Below are 22,460 nucleotides of genomic sequence, written 5' to 3'. Positions count from 1 at the left end.
AGCACCTTTCAGATACTGGAAGAGGGTGATAATGTCTCCCCTCAACCTTCTTTTCCCCAGCACAAACAGCCCCATCTCCCTCAGCCTCTGCTCATAGGGCTGATTCTCCAAGCCCTTCCCCAGCCCTGCTGCCCTTCTCAGGACCTTCTCCAGCACCTCCATGTCCTTTTTGTACTGAGGTGCCCAAAACTGAACACAGCACTCGAGGTGAGGCCTCACCAATGCTGAATACAGGGCAGGATGACTTCCCTGGTCCTGCTCACCATTCCTGGTACAAGCCAGGATGCCATTGGCCCTTTTGGCTCATATTCAGCCCACTGTCCATCAGCACAACAAGGTCCCTTTCCATCTGGGAGCTTTCCAGCCACAACACCTCAACCCTGTAGGGCTGCCAGGGGTTGTTATGACCAAAATGCAGGACCCGACATTGGTCCTATTGAAACTCGTGCCGTTAACCTTGGCCCATCCAGTTCCCTCTGCAGTGGATACAGCAGCACACGCTGATAAGGACACGTTATCACACGTTGTGTGCCCGTTCCTCCCGTCCGGGCTGTGTGGGCAGCGCTGAGCAGCGACAACATCCCAAGGACGGAGCAGCGCAGGGGAGGGACGGGGCGGCAGCGCAGCCCCATAACGGCGGAGCTCCGTTCCGTTCTATTCCATTCCGGTCCGTTCTGTTCCGGTCCGTTCCGCAGCTCCAGCCTCACACAGCCCCTCCTGCCGGGCCCGACCCGCTCCGCTTTCCTCGGTCCCTGTCCCGGTCTCGGTCTCGGTCTCGGTCTCGGTCCCGGTCCCGGTCCCGGTCTCGGTCGCGGTCCCGGTCCCGGTCCCGGTCCCGGTCCCGGTCCCGGTCCCGGTCTCGGTCTCGGTCTCGGTCTCGGTCCCAGTCCCGGTTCCGGTCCCGGGGCGGAGCTCAGGACTACAAGTCCCGGCGTCCCCCCGTTGCGCGCTGATTGGCTGCGGGACAGACTTGAATGGGGCGCGTGGCGGGGCTGGAGCTCAGTTAGAGGCGGCGGCGGCGGGGACGGAGTGAGTCCGAACCGGGGGGAGCGGGGGGTTTGGGTCCCTATAGGGGGGGTGGGGGGAGAGGAGGGATGGGGGAGAAGGGATGGAGGAGCCTGCGGGGCCCTGGGGGCTGGGAACGAGGAGTTGGAGGGAGCGGGTGCGGGGGGAGTTTAAGGAGGCCCCGGGGTGGGGGTGGGGGGGGGCAGTGGGAGTCTGGGGCGTTAGGATGCGGGTGGTGTAAGAGTGGGGCTGGGTGTGGGGCTGCGGTCAATGAAACGGGGAGCTGATGGCACAGAGGGGGCTTCAGTCCTTGGGGAGGCTGAGGATTGGGAATGGGGGGGATTGGCGAACCTTGGGGGGGAGAGAAGAGCCTGCTGGGTGGATTGATGTGGGGGGGATGGATGTGTGCCCTAAGGAATGGCTTTTGGGGGCGAGAGGGGGGTCTGATACCTGAGGGCCGCTGGGGGGCTGTGGGGTGGTGGAGAGGGGGGGTGGGAGAGAGGGGAGAATGGGGCTCAGGGGGTCCCTGAGCACTGAGAGGGCGGCCCTTGAGTGGTGGGAAATGGGAGCTCAGGCTGGGGGGGTTTCACGCAGTGGGGCATCTCTGCCCCCCCCTTCCCCTTCCTTCTCACCTCACCCCCCCACCTCTGTCCCCCCAGTGCTGCCATGAAACGCCTCAAAGGTGCCAACTTCGTGTCCCGCACCGCCAGCCTGGAGAGCACAGAGGAGCTGCTGACTGAGCTGCTGGTGAGCTGAGGGGGGTTGGGGGGGGTCCCACCTCTTTGCTGAGCGACCCCTGATTGCACACTCGTTCCCTCTTTCTGCTCCCCTACAGCAATGCCTCTCCAGCAGCACAGCAGTGCAGGGCAGTGCACAGAGCACAGTGTGCGACCGCATCCTGCGGGCCTGCGTGCAGCGCGTGGGGGAGCCCAGCTGCGACCTCACACACACCAACGCAGTGATGGCCTTGGCCGAGGCAGCCTGCAGGGGCTTTGTCAGCAGCAGCACTGCCCCGCCGACCCCTCTGTACCTGGAGAAGATCCTCTTCCACCTGCTGAAGAACATGGCTGCCCATGGCTATCGTGACGCCTGCAGGAGGGCAGCGGAGCTCATCCTCGCTCAGCTCCGTGCTCACCAGCAGCACCACGCGCCGTCACCCAACTTCAGTGCTATTGCCCACAGCTGCTTCTCCACGCTGTGGGGCACCAAGGGGACGCTGCGGGACCGCCTGCAGGCCCTGCGCTTCGTGCTGCTGCTGGAGGATGAGGAGGGGGCCGCGCTGCCCCTGGTGCCGCCCTTCTTCACCTCACAGGTTGCCCGGCAGCTGGTGGCTGTGGCCTCCACTCTCTCCAAAGCCTCCCAGGCTCCGTCCTTGTCTTGCCTTGGCCGTGAGCTGCAGGGTGTCCTGACCTCCCTGCGTGAGGACATGGCGCGGCCGCCCTCTCTGCCGCAGGCCCTTTGCTTGTTGGAGCTGCTGTTGGAGCAGTGCCGGCAGCTCTGCAGGGGTGGCTGCTATGGGGAGGCGGAGGCGGCTGTGAGAGATGCACGAGGATTCCTGGGGGGCTCCAAGGTGTGCAGCGAGGCCCTGGCCCTGCTGGAAGCTGGCGTGCAGCTGAGCCGGGTGCTGGCCCAGAAGGTGGGCTCAGCAGGGCCGGCCCTGGCGCAGGCAGCGGCAGCGCTGGGTGGTGCAGGGAAGGTCTCGGGGCGCATCCTCAGGGTGCTGGCTGAGGGCTGCCAACTTGTCACCATGTCCCTCAGTGAACGTGCCAGGAGCAGCCAGCAGCAGCCGCTGCCTCCGGAGGATGTGTTGCAGCTCTGTGCCTTCGTGGAAGGGCACTGCCGTGTCCTTGGCCTGCTGCTGGCCATGGTAAGGCTTTGGGGGTTAATGAGAGCTCTCCTGTTAATTAGGAGCGCTGGAGGCCTTGTAGCCCCGCCAGCAGTGTCCTGCTCCCCAATGGTCATGCTGCTGTTGTGGCCTCGCAGTTGACTTTCTCCTTCCTCCTTCAGGTTCCTCCTGATGGCACAAAGCAGCGGCTTGTGCTGAAGCAGCTGCTGCACCGCAGCCTCCAGCTCTTCACGAGCTTTGCCTGCGATACCTTCCGCTCCTCCCAGGTACTGCTGGTGATGGGGGCAGCATCCAATGAGGCTCACAGAAGCTCCTGGAGCTGCCCCAGAGATGTGCCCTCAGTCCCTGCAGGGCTCTTCATGGGACCCCCATCCCTCTGACTGCATCCCTTTCAGGTGTCTGGGTGGTCGGGGCAGCAGCAGCTGACATCAGGCTGCCGGGACACCGTGATGCAGATGCTGGATGTTCCGGAGGGGCTTCCTCAGGGGGAGCAAGTCAAATACCTCGACCTTACCGGTCAGTGTCCTCGTGGCACCAAGCCTGCTTCCTTGGCATTGGGTTGGGGCAAACACTGCACGCAGCTCAACATCTTCCCCTGCTTGTTTGCTGTGGAGCACCAAAGGAGAAGAGTCCTCCTGCCTCCCAACACGTGTGGCTGCGGGGCTGGTCTGCAGCTGGGAGAGGAGCAAGTGGGGTAGTCCCTTCCCAACACATCTTCAATTGTTCATATTTTCCCCTCAACAGCATCGTGCGTGTTTAAGCTGACGTACATCTTCTACAGCCAGAACCTTCATAAGGAAGCCAGCTCCATCTCTGAGCTCATCTGCAAGAGGCTGAAGAAAATAGATGCCTTCAGGTTTCCAGAGATACCCCCCGAAAAGGTGGGCAGTTCCGTGCCAAAGGGTTTGAGCTGCAATAGGAGCAATGGAGAGGATGGGAACCAACTGCTTCCCCCAGGAAGGGGAGCAGCCACAGGGCTTGCTGGACATGCAGGGCTCTGAAGCTTCTCCCCTGTGCTCTCCCTGCAGCTGCACAGATGCTTCAGGCTGCAGGTGGAAAGCTACCGCAAGCTGGGGCAGCTGCAGAACGCGTTGGCATCCTGTGTGCTGTGGCTGACATCGCTGCGGGGCCGCATCGGGGAGCTGCTGGCGGAGCCCATCAGCTTCTGGGCCAAAGTGAAAGTGGACAGTGTGAAGCAGGGAGGAGCGGAGGACTTGAGGCTGAGGTGAGGAGCGGATCAGTGGGCTGCACTGTGTGTGGGGGGGCCACGCTGTGCTGAGCATCCTGTGCGTTTAAAGGCTGAGGGAGCTGAGGTTGGGCAGCCTGGAGAAGGCTCTGGGGACACCCGAGGGTGGCCTTTAAGTGTTAAAGTGGGGCTGTGAGGAGGAAGGGCACAGTCTGGCTTTGAGGTCTCTTCCAGCCCAAACCGTGCTGTGATTCTGTGATTAAAGTGATACAGTGGAGCTCTGTACCACATCCCCATGCAGCTCTGCTCCCCAGGACCCTGAAGGAAGAGCTGTCTGCTCAGCACCTGGACACAGACACCTTGGTAGCCGTGCTCTTTGCTGAGCTGAGGGCCTACAAGAGCATCCGTGCGGACACGGGGCAGGAACGCTACGACGTGCTGTGCGACCTGCTGGAGATCTGCTCCGAGGACAGCGGCCGCCTGCAGGAGCGCGCTGCCAGCCTGGTGGAGCTGGCTCAGGTCCTGTGCTACCACAACTATGCCCAGCAGATCAACTGGTGGGTGCCACGGGCGTGCAGGGTGCCTGTGTCCTGTGTCCCTGTAAAACCCTTTGGGAGCTTTGGAGGGATCTCAGTGGGACTGAAGGGGTTGGAGTATTAAGGGATGGGAGTAGTGTTGCTCTGGTGCTTGCTGCTTTTGGGGTGGTTTGGGTGTAGTGTGTCATTTCTGGGGGCAGAAGGCGATGTTTCAGCTCTCTTCTCCAACAGCTCTGCGTTGGACTCTGTCCATGAAGCACTGCGGCTGTTGGACTTGGTGCCCAGGAATGATGAGAACCAGGAGCAGCTCCTCGATGACCGGGCGCAGGCTTTGCTCTGGCTCTACATCTGTACCCTGGAGTCCAAGCTGGAGGAGGTGTGTGGGGAGGCTGCCCAAACGTGTCCCCATGTTTCGCAGGGGGTCTGCAGTGCCCCTTAACTTGCATCATTGCTGCCTGTAACCCGCTGTAGGGCATAGCAAGGGAGCAGAGAGTCAAAGCTCTGGGACAGAGGATCCTGGAAGACTTTGAGCCCAATGACCTGAACTATGAAAGCAAGCTGCAGGAGGACGCCTTCCTGAACAGTGGAATCTCCTTCAACCTGGTCACAGAGTTGGGTGAGAGCGCAGTGGGTTTGGGTCACTTGTGCTGTATGGAGGGCACCTCTGGGGTGCCTGGATTTAGGCTGGGAGTGAGGTTAACCCCCTGAGGAAGGGGAGGCAGTGGGATAGATGTGGGCGGGGAGGAGTGTGCCAGGAGGTGCTCTATGGTGAGCAGGGAAGGGTGCTCTGGGTGGTGGTGGCATTGCTGGAAGTGCCTTCCTCCTGCACACAGCGGCGGTGCTGGTGGTGGCTTAGTGCTGTGGCAAAGCTGCTCAACTCCATACTGTGCCCACAGCTCAGTCCAAGAACCTGGACGATGCCTTAGCCCTATGGAAGCAGCTGCTGGCATCTCAGGGTGTCCCAGCTGTGCGCAGCCTAGAGCAGACCGTGGCCTCTCTTTGTGTCACAGCAGCTCTCTACAGGCTGATGGACAAGGTAATGCTGCTGGGGCTGTGGAGGCACAGGGTCAGCAGTACAGCAGCATTGTCCCTGTTCATACTGTGGGTTTTTCCTGCCTCCAGCCCCTGCAAGCCATGGAGAGCTACCTGCTGGTACGAGCCCTGTGCACAGCACTCGGGGACGATTTGGGCACAGCCAGAGCTCTCTGCCAGGTCACCAAACTGCTCCTCCAGCTGGAGTGCCCCGGCTACGCCAAGGCAAGCACCATAGGGAGGATGACAGGGGGGCAGCTGGGCTTGTTCCTGCAGCCCCAGCCCTCATACTGACCCCTTGGCTTCCAGCTTTTCCTGGAAGAGGCAGAGTCCTGCTTGCAGAGAGCAGATAGGGACAGCGACTTCTACCTGCTGCTGCAGCAGACCTGTCTCGTGCTCCGCAGCCAGCTGTACTGCGCCAGCCACCGCGTGAGTCTCCCCAAAGCCCTTTTTTGTCTTGTCTGCAAAAGGAGACCTCGGCAACTTTGCCTGGTAGTCGGTGCTTCTTGCTGCTGACCTGGGTCAGCCTTAGGCCACGGAGGATCCCTGGACCACAAACAGTGACTTTCTCCTTCCACTGCCTCCTGCAGATCAAAGATGGCACTGCCCTCTTGCTGGAGGTGCTCCAGAACCCAGCTCTGCAAAAGACTTCCAAGGTCTGGTACATGCTTCAAGCACAAGCCCTGCAGCTGACCGCCACCTACCTGAGCCTGCCACCCACCCAGCTCTTGCCAGAGTTCAGGCAGCACATCTTCGAGCAGGGTGAGCCTCCGAGGTGCTGGGAATCCTCTGGGACTGGGAAGGAGAGCTGGGTTTTGTGGCAGGTAATTGGTGCCAGTGCCCACAGCAGCTCTCATTGCAGGCTGGAAAACGCCCGAGACAGCTCTGAGCGAAGCCTACAAGTTGTTACGTGGCATCACCCTCCTCCTGATGGGCAGCAACATGCTGGGCTCCCACAAGTCAATAACAGACATCCCGTTCATAGACTGTGGTGAGTGGATGGGTGCTGTGGGCCACGGAACAGCTGGAAGGACACGTGTGCTCCTTCTGCATCACTGGGAGGAGCAGCTTTGTCAGCAGCGTGTCCCTCCTGTCAGGGGAGAACGTACTGCAGAAGTGGCAGGTGCTGGCTGACCTGCTGGACTGCTCCGAGCGCCTGGTGGTCCTCCTCAGCAGGGTGGAGGTGATGTGCAAAGCCAAAACCTTCTGCTTGGAGGCCTTCAAGCTGGCTGTGAAACTGCAAGCGGTCCGATGGTGAGTGACTGTGGATGGGGGCAGCCCCATCCCTGGGCATGGGGGGTACCCTTGGGTGAGGGGTTGGTCCCTTTGCAGTTGGATCTGGAGCAAGCAGCTCCTCTAATGTTTGCCCTGGGGCCAGTTGAAACTGAACAGCACTGGGAATTGAGCTGTGGCTTCCTGGGGCTCTGAGGGCTGTTTTTCCCCCCTCTAGGTGTGCTTCCTTTCTGGTGCTGAAGGCTCAGCTGGAGCTGCAGCAGAACGAGCTGGAGCTGAGCCGCTGGAACCTGCAGCAGGCTCTGTTCCTCCTGGAGTCCGGCACCAGTGAGTCCCTGCTCTGGGCTGAGGCAAAGAGAAGGAGGGCTGCTACTGGGGCTTAGGTGAATGGGGGGCTGCTGGAGCATCTCCCCAAATCACCCTCATCTCTGTCTGCAGAGTTCGAGGCTGATGAGAAGCTGCGAGGCCCTCTGAAGATCTTGCCCAGGAAGGGCAAACTGGAGGGTAGGAAGCAGCAGGATGAGGGCTCTGAGCAACCTGCGGAAGATGAGGGCTTTCTGAAGGGCCCTGCGCTGGAGTTTGTGGCCACGGTGAGTGGCCTGGAGAAAGCAGATGAGCTCAGCTCCTCACCGCAACTGAAACCCAAGAAGAAGAAAAGACCTGCATTCCTCACCCACCCCACCGCCTGCCCCTGCTGCCTCTGCTCTGACCTGACCCTGTCATCCCTCTGCCTCCGCTGGCTGCTCTGCTGTGCGCGGGTCGAGCTGGCGGCCGGCAGTGCAGCAGAAGGGCTGGGGCTGATCCAGGTCACCTTGCAGCGCTGCGGCACCGTGGGCCCTCGCTTTGCTGTCCTGCTGCAGGACAAGCTGGGCAGCAGTCACGAGGCACCTGCACTGAAGCTGTTAGATGATCTGGTGGCCACTAGTTATGCCACGCTGGCACTTCACAGCCTGTCTGGTGCCTGGCCCGAGGAGAAGCTGCAGGAGCACCTGAAAGCCGCTCTGTCTTTCCTGGCATCCTGCAGCCCCCACCTGCCCAGTCTGGGGGTCTCCAGGGCCAGTCTGCTGCTTGCCAAAGCCACGGCTGCCGTTTGCTGCTTGGCTGCCAAGCACAAAGGCTCCGTGGATAGTGTCTTTGCCTCTGCTTGGGCTTGGCAGCCGGCCCTGCTGAGCCCCACCGAGCCCAAAGCAGCAGCGGCCGTGCCCAAGATGGACAAAGCTCAATCAAAGAAGCTTAAAAGCAAAGCAGCAACCACAGCAGCCCCTGTGCTTAAACCCAAAACCAAGAAGACCCAGAGAGAGAAGCCCCCCTCGGTGGGAGATATCAATGATGCCTTTCTTGCGAGCAATTCCGACACAGAACTGCCCGCTGCTGCTGCTAAGGCAGTGACAACGTCCTGCACCCTGCACCCCAGTGCCAGTCCCCGCAGCAAAGCACGTGCACGGGGCTCTGTGGCATCCCCTGCATGTAAACGCAGAGGGAAGAAGAGCCAGAAAGCCAAGACCACAGGCAACAAGGATGTCTTTGCTGTGGGTGACTTGGACAGTGAGGTGCCTCCCATTGTGATCCGGCCGGCAGTGGAGCCCAGCACCCTGCGCCACAAGCCATCCTGTCCTCCAGCCAAGACGTGCACCCAGGGGGCTGTGATGCCCCTCCGCCCCAGGGCTCCCTTCACTGTGTTCAGCGAGACCTCGCTGCCACCCAGCAAGTCACAGCTCCTGAAAGCACCCAAAGCCCGTGGGAAAACCAGATCCCGGCTGCCAGTAAGTGGGGCAGGAGGAGGCCGGGTAGCCTCGAGTGCAGCCCTGCCACCTCCTTGTCTCCCTCCTGCAGGTGACGTTTGGTGATGACAGCGATGAGGGTCTCAAATCAGTGCTGAGCCCCATTGCCAGCAAAGCACCTGTAACCAGCTGCAAGATGCCACGGTCAGTGAGCTGCTCACAGAGAGCTCTGCGCACACGGGCTGTGGAGGTGGGGGGCTCCCAGCTGGGATCCTCCATGGGCAGAGGCAGCAGGAGCAGCACCCGGCCCCAGCGGAGGCGCAGAGTTGAGGGCACAGAGAAGAAGGAGCAGGTGGCACACAGGGCTCCGAGTGGGAAAGGAGACGAGGAACAGGAGCTGCTGAGTGCCATCAAAGAGGAGGAGAAGGTGGAGGAGCAGATCAGCGTCAGCTCTCTCCAAGCCTCTGAGGATGGAGCCAAGGGTGAGCTGGGGAAAGGGGGTGGGATTGCTGGGAGCCTTCACTGCACCCCGAGCTGCATGTTGTCCCTGCTGGCCCCAGCAAGGGGACCAAGCATCTGCTTTATCCCACAGGCAGAATCCAATGCAGGCAGGAGGGCATGGACACGGAGCTCGAGGGGCTGCGGCAGGAGGCTGGTGAACAGGTCCTGGCACAGCCGAGGCCGGGCAGTACAGAGCCCCTGTGTCTCAGCTCCCTGCACGAAGTGCTGCCAACTGTGGATGGTGAGCAAACATGGGGCTGCAGGGTCGGGTTTTGGGAGCTCTGGGTGCACTGTGAGGTGGGTGATGTGGCACTGAGAATGCCAGGGTCGCTATGGGGCTCGCTGCCTGATCCCAGATTTGCTGCTCTGTCCCTTCCAGACACCTCCTCACTGGACACAGCCCGTGGGTTCCTGAAATCTGCCTTCAGCTGCATCAGCCACTGCCCTCCTGGCACACTGTACAGCCAGCTCTGCCAGCTCCTGGCTCTGGCCACGGGTGATCAGGACCCCATCACCACTGCCTACCTGCTGGCTGAGTCCGTCTCTGTCACCACACGCCATCAGCTGCTCACCATCATCCACAAGAAGCTTAAGTAGGTCCCACAACTCCCTGCCATCATCCCCAGGGCATGAGTGGGAAGGGGCTCAGCAAGGAGGGGTGGTTTACGGGGTGGCATTCCTCCCTATTGCCTTTGCAGCAAGGAGAAGAAATCAGTAGCAGAGATGGCCGAGCAGCTCCAAGGGCTGACCCTGCAGGATGAGGACACTACTTCACGTCACCACCACCTCACTGAGCTCCAGGACCTCTTCAGCTTCAGCCCCACAGGTCTGGGGCCCCAGGCGTGCACCAGCTTCAGTGAGCAGCTGCAGCAGATCCCAGCTGGTGAGGATTGATGCAAACAGAGCCCCAGACGGTGCTGCCTCCTGCCTCGAAACCTTAGCGCTGACCTGAAGGTTTGTGGGTGACTTTTTCAGGGGTGACTGTGTGTGTGTTGACCCTGGTGAGCATCCAGCCCACCTCTGTGGGGGACACGCTGCTGCTGACACGGCTGGAAAGGGGCAGCGCTCCCATCACTGTCCGCATCTCAACTGCACACAACAAGGTGAGGGAAGGGCTGGATGAGAAGCAGTGGGGATGAGCCCAGGGGTGAGATCACAGCTCCTGTCCTCTTCCAGACCACACTGAGCTCAGTGCTGAGAGACTTCGACTCCATCCAGAAGAAGCAAAAGGAAGCCAGCAGCTACACTGACAAGCGGGACTGGTGGCTGTGCCGCTACAACCTGGATCAGAGGATGAAGGCAGGCAGAACCATAACATCACAGTATAGTTGGGTTGGAAGAGACCTTAACGCCCACCCAGCCCCTGCAGTGGGATGGTTGACACCCACCAGATCAGGTTGCCCAGGACCCCCCACCCATGGCCCTGAGCACTGAACTTCCTTGTGCTGCAGTGCTGGGGCCTCGCTGCCCTCTGGGAACAGAATTTCCTCCTCGCATCCAACCTGAATCTCCATTATTTTAGTTTAAAGATACTCTCCCTTGTTCTGTGACTATTTACTTGTGGTAAAAGTTGTTCTCCTCCTGTTTATAACCTCCCATTAAATACTGAAAGGTTGCAGTGAGGTTTCCCTGGAGCCTTCTCCAGGCTGAGCAAACCCACCTCCCTCAGCATTTCCTTGTAGGAAGGGTGTTTCAGCCCTCTGAGCATCAAAATGCACCCCATGCCCACACCCCTGGGGGGCTCAGGCTGCCCATGACTCCATGTGTTCTCTTGCAGAACCTCATTGAGACGCTGGAAATGCAGGTGCTGGGCTGCTGGAAGGCTGCACTGCTCCCTGCAGCCCAGGATCCCCTGCTGGCTGAGGAAGCTGCCCATTTAAGTGCTCAGCTGCAGCAGTGTGGCTGGAGGGGCAAAGATCCGAACCTGCTCAAGGTATGGAGCTCCTAGGGCTCAGGGCTGGGATGGAAGATGGGCTTCCATCCCCTCTCACACCCATCCCTTGCTGCAGGTTGTGCTGAATGCTGCTGCCCTCCTCAGCCCTGCTGATGTGCAAGCCCTGGCTGTGGGGTTGTGCCCAGCTCAGCCCAGCAGAGCCCAGCTCCTCTTGCAGGAGGCTCTGGACAAGCGGAAAAACATCAAACGGGAGCCTGGCGGTTCTGTCATCCTGGTGCTGGACAAGGTGAGATCCCAGCGCTGCTGCTGCTCACGTGGCTCTGCTGCTTGCTGCATTGCTCTTACCTTCCTTCTCCTCCTGCAGCACATGCAGAAACTGCCCTGGGAGAGCATAAAGTGCCTGAAGGACCTGCCCATCACCCGGCTCCCATCCCTGCGCTTCCTCCTCAGCTATGCCCTGGCACAGAAGGTGAGAGACGTTGACCCAGTTCTGCATGAGGCTCAGTGTCCCCTGGCTGGGCTGGGGCTGACTTTTCTTTCTCCATCCTTTCTGTTCCTCCTCTCCCTCCCTGGAGCAGCGGACAAACTCTGTGCTGTGCCGCGGTGTTGACCCCAGCAAGACCTTCTACGTCCTCAACCCTCAGAATAACCTGTCGAGCACTGAGCAGTCCTTCCGCAGCTGGTTTGAGAGGTGAGGAACCGGGGGGTGAGGGAGGGCTGGGGACATCTGCACTCCCACCTTTCTCACCTCCTGTCTCACAGTGAACCAGGCTGGAAAGGGGTGACAGGCTCAGTCCCCAGCCAGGAGCAGATGCAAGCAGCGCTGCTGGAGCATGATCTCTACATGTGAGTGCTGGGGGTGCCAGGGGGTGGCGTTGGGTGCTGGAAGTCTGTGTTGGGTGTTGGGGTTGGGTGTTGGGGTTGGCTTAGGTGTCATTCTGCCTTGCTCACCCCGCTCTGTTCCCTCACAGTTATGCAGGACATGGAGCAGGTGCCCGCCTGCTGGACGGGCAGACCATTGCCCAGCTGCAGTGCCGTGCTGTTGCTCTGCTCTTTGGCTGCAGCAGCGCCGCGCTCGCTGTGCGGGGCAGCCTGGAGGGTACAGGCATCGTGCTGAAGTACATCATGGCTGGCTGGTGAGTAGCGGGGAGCTCCATCAGCAGCAGCTCCACCTGCCCCAATCCCACTTAGCGTTGCTGTAGTGGTGTATAATCACATATGCAGGGTGGTGTGGTTAGGCTGGTACCTGCAGATCGTATAACTAGGAAGATTATCAGGGTAGAAAGGGATAATAAAAAAAATAAATGAGAATGCTCATCTGTGTGTGTAGGATCCAGAAAGAGATCCTTCCTCGGTGGTAGTCAGCCCTTAAATGGGGTTTAGGAGAGGTGCAGCCAGCCTGAATTGCCTTCACCTGTGCTCCCATGGCTGGCTCCGTGCTCAGCTCAGGTGGTCAGTCAGAGGCTCAGGCTGTGATTCAACAGTTCCTGTACAGGTGGAAAGCCATGAGAAATCTCCTCCCTGTTATCTCAACCCACAAGCGTTTCCAACTTGGTCTCTCCTGGTTTTGGGTCATAGGTGACGAAGGAAAGGTATTTTTTAACTGGCAGTAACTCAGTCTTCCCTAATTCTGCTGTTTTGCCCAAGGCAGTAAGCAGCACTAAGAGACCTTCTTTACCCACAACCATTTTCTCTTTGCTGTGAACTCGACTCACAGTGTTTTCTTCTCATTCCCTTCCTGGTTTGGGTCTCAGAGTGATTGAGGAGAAATGGGCCCATTAGCAATAACTCAGTCTTTCCCTGTTCCTCATTGCTTTGCTCATTCTATTGCTGACAGATCTCATCACTGTCTCATCCCACACCATTTTCTTCCTGGTTTCTCCCCATTTTTGGGTCAGGAGCAGCCCAAGGAAGGGCAGTTTTTATCTCAGTCATCCCCTGTTGCACCGTTCTGTCCATGATGGTGCATGGCAGGAGATGCTGTGGTTATCTCAACCCACGGGTGTGTTTTCATCTCCTTTTCTCCCAATTCTGTGTTGTGAGAGAGGCTGAGAGGTGGTTCTTAATTGCCAATAACGCTCTTTAACTCTGCTCTGTGTTGCCTGTTCCAGTCAGCACAAAGCACTCACTGTGCAGCATTGAGACCAGATATTTTCAGCTGCTTTTCTCCCCATTTTGGGGTCAGAGTGGTGCCAGCTGCCCCTCACCCCTATTCTAACACTGTGCTCCCTGCAGCCCCCTCATCCTGGGCACCCTATGGGACGTCACCGACCGCGACATTGACCGCTATGCCGAGTCCTTGCTGCGGGCCTGGCTGGGGGCTCCTCGCCCCGGGGCTCCCCTCCTCCGCTACGTGGCTGAAGCCCGCAATGCCCCCCGCCTCCAACACCTCACTGGGGCTGCCCCCGTGGCCTATGGGCTCCCTGTGGCCCTGCAGTGACATGGCGGGTGGTGCCCGACTCCTATTGCTAATTGCTGTGTTCTTATGGTCAGAGGTAATAAAGCTGTTCTTTACTGAACGTGGCCTTCCTGTGCCTGCTTGGGGCAGGGTGGGCTCGACCTCCCCACTCCCTCTTTTTTCCTCTTTCATATCCCTCATTCTTCTGCTGTGCCTCCTCCTTTGGGGCTGTGGCTTTCCCCTATTGGGCTTTCCCCCTAGTGGGCTGTGGATTTCCCCTTATTGGGCTGTGGATTTCCCCCATTGGCGCAGCATCAATGAGAAATAATGGGGTTCCTGCTCCCCTTTTTGGGGAGGGGGCGATACACGATGCTGGTGGCGGTGGTGGCGTCCTCCTGCCGCCAGGGGGCGCTATACGGAGATCACGGAGTCCTCCTGCCGCCAGGGGGCGCTGTACAGAGATACGGCGTGCCGGAGCGCCGCGGCGTCCCAAGATGGCGCAGACCGTGAATGTGGCGGAGCTGTCGTTGCCGCAGCTCGAGGTGCTGAAGAACCAGCTGGACCAGGTGGGGGCTGCGGAGGGGGGGCTGGGTGGGCCTCGGGTGGTGAGAGGGGTGTCACGGGAGCGTGGGGCCGTGCTGGGGTGGGAAGAGTTAGGGGGGTGCGTTAGTGAGGCCTAGGGACGGCAGGTGGGGCCTGTCTGTGGTGGGCGATGTGCGGGGGGAGGTTCGGGCCTTGGGGGGGGGGGGGGGCTTTGAAGCGACACCAGTTGGACTGTGAGGAGCTGGAGCTGGAGCTGGAAAGTGATGGAGCAGCTGGTGCTGGGTGTCAGCTCCAGACAGGGGGAAGAAAAGGGGGTTGTCAGGAGTGGGCAGCGGGGGGTCACCGAGGGGAGGTCGTGCTCGATCAACCTGGAGGCTTTCTATGATGCTGTCACATCCTGGTGGATGGGGGGAGGGCAGTGGATGTCGTCTGCCTTGATTTCAGCACGGCATTTGATGCTGTCTCCCATGACATCCTTATAACAAAGCTGAGGAAGTGTGGGATAGATGAGTGGACAGTGAGGTGGGCTGAGAACTGGCTGCCTCACAGAGCACAGAGGGTCGTCGTTGGCGGTGCGGTGTCTGGCTGGAGGCCTGTAACTAGCGGCGTCCCCCAGGGGTCTGTGCTGGGTCCGGTCTTGTTCAACATCTTCATTAACAACCTTGATGAGGGGATAGTGACCACCCTCAGCAAGTTTGTGATGACACGAAGTTGGGAGGATTGGCTGATACACCTGAAGGCTGTGCTGCCATTCAGCGAGACCTGGACAGGCTGGAGAGCTGGGCAGTAAGAAACCAGATGAGGTTTAACAAAAGCAAGTGTAGAGTCTTGCATGTAGGGAGGAATAATTGCATGCACCGGTACAGGCTGGGGGAAGAGCTTTCAGTGCAGCCTTTCAGTACCTGAAGGGAACTTACTCCCAGGAGGGGAGTAAACTCTTCGAAAGGGCTGATAATAGCAGGACACGGGGAAATGGTTTTAAGTTGAAGGAGGGAAGATTTAGGTTGGATGTTAGGGGAAAGTTCTTTACTAGAAGAGTGGTTAGGCCCTGGAACAGGCTGCCCAGTGAGGTTGTGGATGCCCCGTCCTTGGAGGTGTTCAAGACCAGGTTGGACGGGGCCCTGGGCAACCTGATCTAGTAAAAGCGTATGTTTGGTGGCCCTGCTAGGCAGGGGGGTTGGAACTACATGATCCTTGAGGTCCCTTCCAACCCGTGTCATTCTGTGATTCTGTGATTCTGTGAAGAGCTGCTGGAGAGGAGCTCTGCTGAGAGGGACCTGGGCGTCCTTGTGGATGATAGATTGACCATGAGCCAGCAGTGTGCCCTTGTAACCAAAAAGGCCAATGGCATACTGGGGTGTATTAAAAAGAGCGTGTCCAGCAGGTCGAAGGAGGTGATCCTCCCCCTCTACTCTGCCCTGGTGAGGCCTCATCTGGAATACTGTGTCCAGTTCTGGGCTCCCCAGTACAAAAAAGACAGGGATCTCTTGGAGAGAATTCAATGAAGGGCCACAAAGATGGTGAAGGGCCTGGAGCATCTCCCCTATGAGGAGAGACTTAAGTGAGCTGGGTCTGTTCAGCCTTGAGAAAAGAAGGCTGAGAAGGGGATTGGATCCAGGTCTGTAAATATCTGAGGTGTGGGGGCAAAGTGGTGAGGCCAGACTCTTTTCAGCAGTGTGTGGAGACAGGACAAGGGGAAACAGACAGAAACTGGAGCATAGGAAGCTCTGCACGAATGTGCAGAAGAACTTATTTACGGTGAGGGTGACGGAGCACTGGAGCAGGCTGCACAGGGAGGTGGTGGAGTCCCCTTCTCTGGAGATATTCAAGACCTGCCTGGATGCTGAACTGTGCGACCTGGTGTAGGGAACCTGCTTTGGCAGGGGGGTTGGACTCGTAGGGGTTGGAAGGGACCTCCAGAGACCATTGATTCTGTGAGATGGGGGTCTTTGTGTGGGTCCGGGCTGGTCCATAGGCTGCTCTGTGGCAGGAACAGTGCATAGACTGGGGTGTTGTGGTGGGACTGGCCAGGTGATGCACCCCATCTCAGCCTGGATCACTCAGCAACACTCACAGCTCTGTGCCTTCACACGGCTGTTTCCTGCTGTTCCCCCATCACACACCCTATGTCTGCCCCCCAGGGGCTGCAGGGCTCACTTCTTGCTCTTCCTACATAAAATCTGGGGCCATTCCACATCCCATACTGCGTACTGTAGGGACCACCCCAATCAGGGTCCGCTTGGTCCTGGGGTCCCCTCTACCCATTCCCCCTGATGTGGGGCTGCGCTCTTTCCCCAGGAGGTGGAATTCCTCTCGTCTTCCATCACCCAGCTCAAGGTGGTGCAGACCAAGTATGTGGAAGCCAAGGACTGCCTCAACGTGCTCAACAAAAGCAACGAAGGCAAGTGAGACTTCTGAGAAGCTGCAGGTTCTGCTTCCCTCCTTCCTGGCTTTGCTGCCCAAAATTACCTGGGAGTGAGGCGTGCCACCCCCTGCTTTTGGGTGGGTGACTGTGAGCTCCACCTCCTGCCCCTCTCAATTCTTTGGGGCTCTGGTTCCCTTTCCCTTGGGGTGGAGGAGCTGGCCAGGTACATTGCACATCTGGAGGAACAGCTGTGGCTGTTAACGCCATCCCCGGATGCTTTGAGTTGTGTTTTGGCCCTGGGGGCTCCCCTTGCTCCAGTACTCACACATCTCTGCTGGCTCTTCCACAGGGAAGGACCTGCTGGTGCCGCTCACCAGCTCTGTATCCTTTGCCATCTCCATGTTATTAAGACCTCCAGGGCCTTTAGGGTTGGTCATTGCAGCCCTTGGTGCCTTTGGTCCATCACAGACCCACACCAGCAGTGTGGTGTAGCCTTGCTGACACCCGGGCTCTGCCCCAGCTCCCAGAGCTGTGTAACCATCCCCGCGCCCCACTTTCCCTGACCACCCCTGCCAGATGTACGTCCCTGGGAAGCTCTCGGATGTTGAGCGTGTGCTGATTGATGTTGGAACCGGCTACTACGTGGAGAAGGTGAGGGCTGTGAGCCCGCATTGCTGCGGGGCAGCTTGGCAAAGGCAGCGTGTTCCCTTTGGAACCGCTCCTCCTGTTGGTGCCGCAGGGCGCAGGCAGGGCTGCTGCTGCTGCTGCTGCTCCTCCTTCCTGATGGCGCACCCAGGGCGCAGCTTTTGAGCCCCGGGAGGGGAATGCAGCTCCCAGGGCTGCTCTCTGCCTTTTTGCACCCGGGGGCTGCGCTGTGGTTTGCAGACAGTGCGGGCTGACCCCAGAACAGCAGCCTGTTGGCACTGGGTGACAAACAGAGCTGCCTCCAGTCGGGCCTGCAGGGACTCTGCACCGCTTTTGCCCTTTATCCGCTCAGACTGCAGACGATGCCCGAGAGTTTTTCAAGCGGAAGATCGACTTCCTGACCAAGCAGATGGAGAAGATCCAGCCTGCATTGCAGGAGAAGCATGCCATGAAGCAAGGTAAGGGCTGGCACCGCTGTGGCTCCACACTCGGGGCTGTCAGTGGCCCCTCACCACCCCCCTGTGCCTCTTCCCACAGCTGTGGTGGAGATGATGAGCCAGAAGATCCAGCAGCTGACGGCGATGGGGGCAGCACAAGGGGCCACCACCAAGGCGTGACCTTCAGCCTCAGCACCTGCCTTCCTCATCCTGCTAGGGAGTGAACCAGAGAGCACTGCAGGGACACAGAGGGTTCTTCTCCATGTTGTCTTCACATGGTCACTCCAGTCTGAAGTTGTGTGGCACCACGATGTGAAGCGTGGGCCAAACCTTTCCTTATTGTTAAACTGCACTGTTGCCAGCACACAGAATAAACACAACATGGGCACAGCCAGCCACCCTCTGTGCTGCTTCTCCAACTATGGGACTCGGGGTCCTGCTCCCTCAAAAAATACTTTGCTATGAGGCCATGTGATCCGAGCCATCGCTCCCAGCCCCTCCACCTCCCTGGGCAATGGGGTGAGGACATGGCGGAGCCCCCCAACCCCGACACAACTCACCCACGTCCCCCAGACAGAAGTGCTTTATTCTACAGCTGTCCATCGCGCCCCACATCCCAGCCCTTTGCATTGCTGGTGGCGCGGCACTGCTTCTACTCTGCACACCCCCACCCCACGCTATATACACCTATAGGGTCCAACCCTACACGTTCACCATGGGCTCATGGTCTGGGGCTCGTATCCTGAGCCACTCCGTCCCTGGGGGGGGGTGAACCCCCCACCACCCCCAGCTCAGTGCATGAAGACCGGCTTGTGGACGCGCTTGTGGCGTTTGAGCGTGGCGCTCTTGGCGAAGCTGTCCCCGCACTCCACGCAGATGTAGGGCTCGTGGCCGTGCTCCTGCGCCCGGTGCAGCTCCAGCTCGGCCCTGTCGCAGCAGCTCAGCCCGCACTCGGGGCAGGCTGTTTGCTGGCTGCAGGCCGCGTGCACCCGCTGGTGCTTCAGCAGGTTGGTGCTCTGCGCGAAGCCGCGGCCGCACTGCCCGCAGCGATGGGGCCGGGCCCCTGAGTGGGTGCGTTGGTGTTTGATGAGGTTTTTGCTCTGCGTGAAGCTCTTCCCGCACTGCCCGCAGCTGTAGGGCTTCTCCCCGGTGTGGATGCGCTGGTGCTGGATGAGGTTGGAGCTCCAGCTGAAGCTCTTCCCGCAGTCCCCGCAGCGATACGGCTTCTCCCCGGTGTGTGTCCGGCGGTGCTGCACCAGGTGTGAGTTCTGGCTGAAGCTCTTCCCACACTCCCCACACGTACTCGGCCGCTCCCCGGTGTGAGTCCGCTGGTGTCGCAGCAGTTTGGACCAGTGGCTGAAGCTCTTCCCGCACTCGTTGCAGATAAAAGGCCGCTGCCGCCCCCCCCGCAGCCGCCCCCCGCTGCCCTCCTGCTCCTCCTCGTAGCCCCCCATGGCCGACCCCCCGGCGCCGCAGTCCCCCTCTGCCCCCCGCTTCTTGCCCTTGGGGGTCAGGGGGAGGGGAGGGATGACGGTCTGGATGATGTCCTGGGGCAGCACCTCCTCCTCCTTGCAGTCGCTCACGATGCCGTCGTCGACTGTGGGGCGGATGGAGAGAAGCTGGGGAGGGGGCTAGGACCCCCGGATGCCATTTGTCCTTCCTTGGTGCTCTCTGGCCCCCCCGGGGCTGTTACCCCCCCATCAAGACTCTCTCTTTGGGGCTGATTGATGGCCCCCACATCGAATCCCTGCCCCTTCCCCCATCACCCCCCCCACCCTTGGGGCTGTTTGCCTCCCACTCCAGCATCCCCCACACCCCATCCTCACCAATGCAGACCCTCCGCACCATGCCCGCCTCCTCCGGGTCATGCAGCTCCACCACGCAGGGCTCATCCTGCTCCATGGGGACAGCTGGGGGGGCCTGGGGGGCACACAGACCTCAGTTGAACACAACGCTCCCCACTCCTCCCTTTATAACAACACAGGTCCCGTTGTGCCACCTCAAATCCCACTGCTCCACCAAACCCCCCACATCCCTCCCCAGAATCCCCTTGTGCCCCCCCCCAAACTCCTTTGGGACACCCAAAAGATGCCTTCCTGTCCCCCCCCACCCCAAATCCCCTTATGATGCCCCATATCCCTTTGTGCTGCAGATCCCAATGTGCCACCACCTTCCATCTCCTCATGCAACACTATGGTCCCTTTGTGCCCCCTGTGTCCCTTTGTGCCCCCCCACCCCTTCACGTCCCCCTACTCACCTCTGCTCTGGGGAGGTCAGTGGCTCTAAGCAGACAGATCTGGGGACTGGGGGGGGGAGGACACAGGTGGTGGCAGCCTGGGGACCAAAGGGGGGGGGTGTTATGTCCTTGAACCCCCTCCTTCCATTGATGTACCAGACCACGACTGGGAGGGGGAGACACGATCCTGGGTGTTGGTGGGCAGAGCAGTGGGAGAGGCAGATCCGAGGGGGATGGGACTGAATCCGATGGGGGGGGTGGGTAACCGGATGGGGGGGGGGGGGGGGGCGGCGTATCCCGTGGTATTGGGGGGGGGATGGATCTGGATCTGGAGGGGGATGAAGGGGGTTCGCTGAAACTGGGGGGGGACCGGATACTGGGAGGAGGAACCGGATCTTAGCGGAGAAGAAACGGATCCCGGGAGGGGGGTCGGGGGTGGGGCGGACCCCGGGTGGGAAACGCACGGGGCGGGAGGGGGGACAGCGATGCGACAGAGGTGGGGGGGGGGGCAGCACTGCGGGCGGCGGTCGGGGCCATTTTGACGGAGCGGCAGCGCCGGGGGATGTTGGGGGGGGGGGCACAGCGCGGCACTACATCCCCGCCGCCCCCCCCCCTTCCCCGTCCCGCTTTCCCTCCCCCGCTCACCGGGCTCCGACGCGGAGCCACCGCCGTCGCTTCCGCCGCTTCCGCCGCCCGGCCCGGCCCGACCCGAGGGGGCGGCGGCGAATCCGCGCCGGCGCCGGGGGAGAGAGGGGCGGGGGCGGCCCGGAGCCCCCCACCCCCATCGCCCCCCCCCCCACCGAGCGCGGCCCGGAGCTGCGGGAGCGGAGACGGACGGACGGGGAGGGGGTCGTGGGGCAGCGCAGAGCGACCGCACAGCGCCCAGTGCGGCTCCCAGTGCGCCCAGCGCATCCCATTGCGCCCGGTGCTCCCGCAGCGCTTATCAGCGCAGTTCGCTCAGCTCACCCCAGAACCGCTCCGTTTCCCCCCATTTTCCCAGTGCCGCCCCCCATGGATCCCCACCCCCCCATGGATCCCCGCTGTATCCTCCAGTTTCCCCATTGCACCCCAGAGCTGCCGTTCCCAGTTTGCCCAATGCCCCCCCATAGCGCTCCCCCCGGTTTCGCAGTGTACCCCAACACTGCCCAGCACCACCCTCCCCCCAGGCTCCCCCCAGTCTGGGGGCAGCAGGAGCCCGGGGGGGGCGGCGGAGGCCTCTCATATAATGGAGAAACTGAGGCAGGGCGCGACCCCCCCCTCCCCAAACAAACCCGGAGCCCCAAACCGGGCCCAGCGCCCCCAAACCGGGGACCGGGGCTGCGGGAGGTGGGTGGGGGTCAGCCCAGGGCTGGGAATACCCCAATGCCGCCCCCCCCACCCCTCTCTGTGCCTCAGTTTCCTCCCCCACACGCGTTTATTATGGGGGGGGGGGCGGTGGCCGCGAGGCACAAAGGAAAACCAACTCGCTCGCCCCCCATCGTGTCACCCCCATTCTATCGAGCGAGAAAAAATGGAGGGGTCCCTAAAGAGCATCCCCCCCCCCCCGCATCGCTTACCTCTGGGGATCGCAGCACGGCTGGAAAGGGGGAGGGGGAGCTGGAAGAGGGGTGGGGGGGGCGAGCGTTTTTGGGGCGTTTTCCAGCGGTTTCAGGGCTTCGGGGGAAGGCGGCGGCGAAGCGGCGGTGGCGGCGATGGGGGGGGGGGGGGAGGGGGGCGTTGGGGGGGGCCGGGAACAGGAAGATCTCAGGCGCAGCCCGGACCCCCCCCGGCCCCGGGGAGAGGCGGGCGGATGCGGCGGGGCCGGGAGATGAAGGGGGGGGGGGCACGAGGCGGTGGGGGGGGGGCAGCTGCTCATATCCCCGACCCCTCGCAGTCATTGGGCAGAGAATACCGCTGCCCCCTCTCCCCCCCCCCCCCCCCCCCGGCATTTTTCCACATTTATTTATTTATAATTTATTTCTCCAAAGCTGCCATAGGCTGAGAGTTGAGGTTTCTTTCCCTTTTCCCTCTTATTGTTATTTCTTTTTCTAGGGGCTGCCGCACCGTTTTGGATGGGGATGGGGGAAAAACACGCAGCCCTTCCCCCCAGCCCCACGTTCCAGCTTTGTGTAACGGCTCCGGATCTGACCCCAAGCACTTCCCCGTCCCATTAATTCGTGGCTGGAAATGATGCAATGAGGGCAGCGCCTGCTGAGCACTCAGCGAGGCCTTAATCCCCCCCTGACCCGGGGCCCTATGTCCCCATCCTATCCCCATCCCCATCCCACCCCCATCCCTATTTGAGCCCATCCCATCCCCATCCCATCTCTATTTGAGCCCATCCCATCCCCACCCCATCCCCATCCCTATTTGAGCCCATCCTGTCCACATCCCCATCCCTATCTGAGCCCATCCCATTCCCATCCCATCCCAATTTGAGCCCATCCCATCCCCATCCTGTCCACATCCCCATCCCTATTTGAGCCCATACCATTCTCATCCCCATCCCATCCCAACTTGAGCCCATCCCATCCCCATCCTGTCCACATCCCCATCCCTATTTGAGCCCATCCCATTCTCATCCCCATCCCATCCCTATTTGAGCCCATCCCATTCTCATCCCCATCCCATCCCTATTTGAGCCCATCCCATTCTCATCCCCATCCCATCCCTATTTGAGCCCATCCCATCCCCATCTTGTCCCCATCCCCATCCCTATTTGAGCTCATCCCATTCTCATCCCCATCCCATCCCTACTTGAGCCCATCCCATCCCCATCCCATCCCCATCCCTACTTGAGCCCATGCCATCCTCATCCTTATTCTCATCCTCATCCCCATCCTGTCCCATCCCCATCCCTAAACCCAACCCATATCATCCCCACCCAATTCCCATCCCAAACC

General features: G+C 60.5%; 3 protein-coding genes across 4 annotated transcripts; 2 read left to right on the top strand and 1 right to left on the bottom strand.

Moving 5' to 3' along the window:
• The first annotated feature begins 636 nt into the window (after positions 1–636).
• Positions 637–13,473, top strand: ESPL1 (extra spindle pole bodies like 1, separase). Its single transcript, XM_015850357.3, has 31 exons — positions 637–1,029; positions 1,665–1,752; positions 1,841–2,872; positions 3,013–3,117; positions 3,247–3,367; positions 3,596–3,732; positions 3,880–4,076; positions 4,352–4,594; positions 4,805–4,949; positions 5,045–5,189; positions 5,470–5,609; positions 5,696–5,830; positions 5,915–6,034; positions 6,196–6,367; positions 6,468–6,596; positions 6,703–6,859; positions 7,056–7,165; positions 7,277–8,601; positions 8,672–9,041; positions 9,152–9,301; positions 9,440–9,653; positions 9,759–9,943; positions 10,036–10,163; positions 10,237–10,359; positions 10,838–10,993; positions 11,070–11,240; positions 11,319–11,423; positions 11,533–11,645; positions 11,717–11,800; positions 11,926–12,090; positions 13,190–13,473. The coding sequence occupies exons 2-31, from the start codon at positions 1,672–1,674 to the stop codon at positions 13,392–13,394; spliced, it is 6,663 nt and encodes a 2,220-aa protein (XP_015705843.2). The 5' UTR covers positions 637–1,029; positions 1,665–1,671; the 3' UTR covers positions 13,395–13,473.
• A 347-nt stretch (positions 13,474–13,820) lies between these two features.
• PFDN5 (prefoldin subunit 5) lies at positions 13,821–17,736 on the top strand. The gene is made up of 6 exons (XM_015850383.3): positions 13,821–13,918; positions 16,194–16,296; positions 16,610–16,641; positions 16,837–16,911; positions 17,258–17,363; positions 17,443–17,736. Exons 1-6 carry the CDS (start codon positions 13,847–13,849, stop codon positions 17,520–17,522), a joined length of 468 nt encoding a protein of 155 aa, XP_015705869.1. The 5' UTR covers positions 13,821–13,846; the 3' UTR covers positions 17,523–17,736.
• A 171-nt stretch (positions 17,737–17,907) lies between these two features.
• On the bottom strand, positions 17,908–21,967 carry LOC146751538 (uncharacterized). 2 transcript variants are annotated; one of them, XM_085534191.1, is made up of 4 exons: positions 21,135–21,967; positions 19,600–19,676; positions 19,169–19,262; positions 17,908–18,939 (listed from the first exon to the last, which is right to left on the bottom strand). In XM_085534191.1, the coding sequence occupies exons 3-4, from the start codon at positions 19,242–19,244 to the stop codon at positions 18,134–18,136; spliced, it is 882 nt and encodes a 293-aa protein (XP_085390317.1). In that variant the 5' UTR covers positions 19,245–19,262; positions 19,600–19,676; positions 21,135–21,967; the 3' UTR covers positions 17,908–18,133. The 2 variants fall into 2 exon arrangements, with proteins under 2 accessions (XP_085390317.1, XP_085390318.1); XM_085534192.1 differs by lacking the exon at positions 21,135–21,967 and adding an exon at positions 20,224–21,006.
• Positions 21,968–22,460: the final 493 nt, after the last annotated feature.

The sequence above is a fragment of the Coturnix japonica genome, unplaced genomic scaffold (genome assembly GCF_054131305.1).
Source record: "Coturnix japonica strain WE unplaced genomic scaffold, WE-NBRP24 Scf078, whole genome shotgun sequence".
Lineage (NCBI taxonomy): Eukaryota > Metazoa > Chordata > Aves > Galliformes > Phasianidae > Coturnix > Coturnix japonica.
Note: the sequence above shows the minus strand (reverse complement) of the source record. Positions and strands in the feature narration are given on the sequence as shown.

What these genes read in the sequence shown, in the direction of transcription:
- ESPL1 (XM_015850357.3), top strand. Translation starts at nt 1,672, where the DNA reads ATGAAACGCCTCAAAGGTGCCAACTTCGTGTCCCGCACCGCCAGCCTG. An exon ending in TATGCCCAGCAGATCAACTG is followed by an intron (nt 4,595 to 4,804) that starts GTGGGTGCCACG and finishes CTTCTCCAACAG; the next exon opens with CTCTGCGTTGGACTCTGTCC. An exon ending in AAACCAGATCCCGGCTGCCA is followed by an intron (nt 8,602 to 8,671) that starts GTAAGTGGGGCA and finishes TCCCTCCTGCAG; the next exon opens with GTGACGTTTGGTGATGACAG.
- PFDN5 (XM_015850383.3), top strand. Translation starts at nt 13,847, where the DNA reads ATGGCGCAGACCGTGAATGTGGCGGAGCTGTCGTTGCCGCAGCTCGAG. An exon ending in GCTCAACAAAAGCAACGAAG is followed by an intron (nt 16,297 to 16,609) that starts GCAAGTGAGACT and finishes GCTCTTCCACAG; the next exon opens with GGAAGGACCTGCTGGTGCCG. An exon ending in TGGTGCCGCTCACCAGCTCT is followed by an intron (nt 16,642 to 16,836) that starts GTATCCTTTGCC and finishes CACCCCTGCCAG; the next exon opens with ATGTACGTCCCTGGGAAGCT.
- LOC146751538 (XM_085534191.1), bottom strand. Translation starts at nt 19,244, where the DNA reads ATGGAGCAGGATGAGCCCTGCGTGGTGGAGCTGCATGACCCGGAGGAG. An exon ending in GGTGCGGAGGGTCTGCATTG is followed by an intron (nt 18,940 to 19,168) that starts GTGAGGATGGGG and finishes TCCGCCCCACAG; the next exon opens with TCGACGACGGCATCGTGAGC.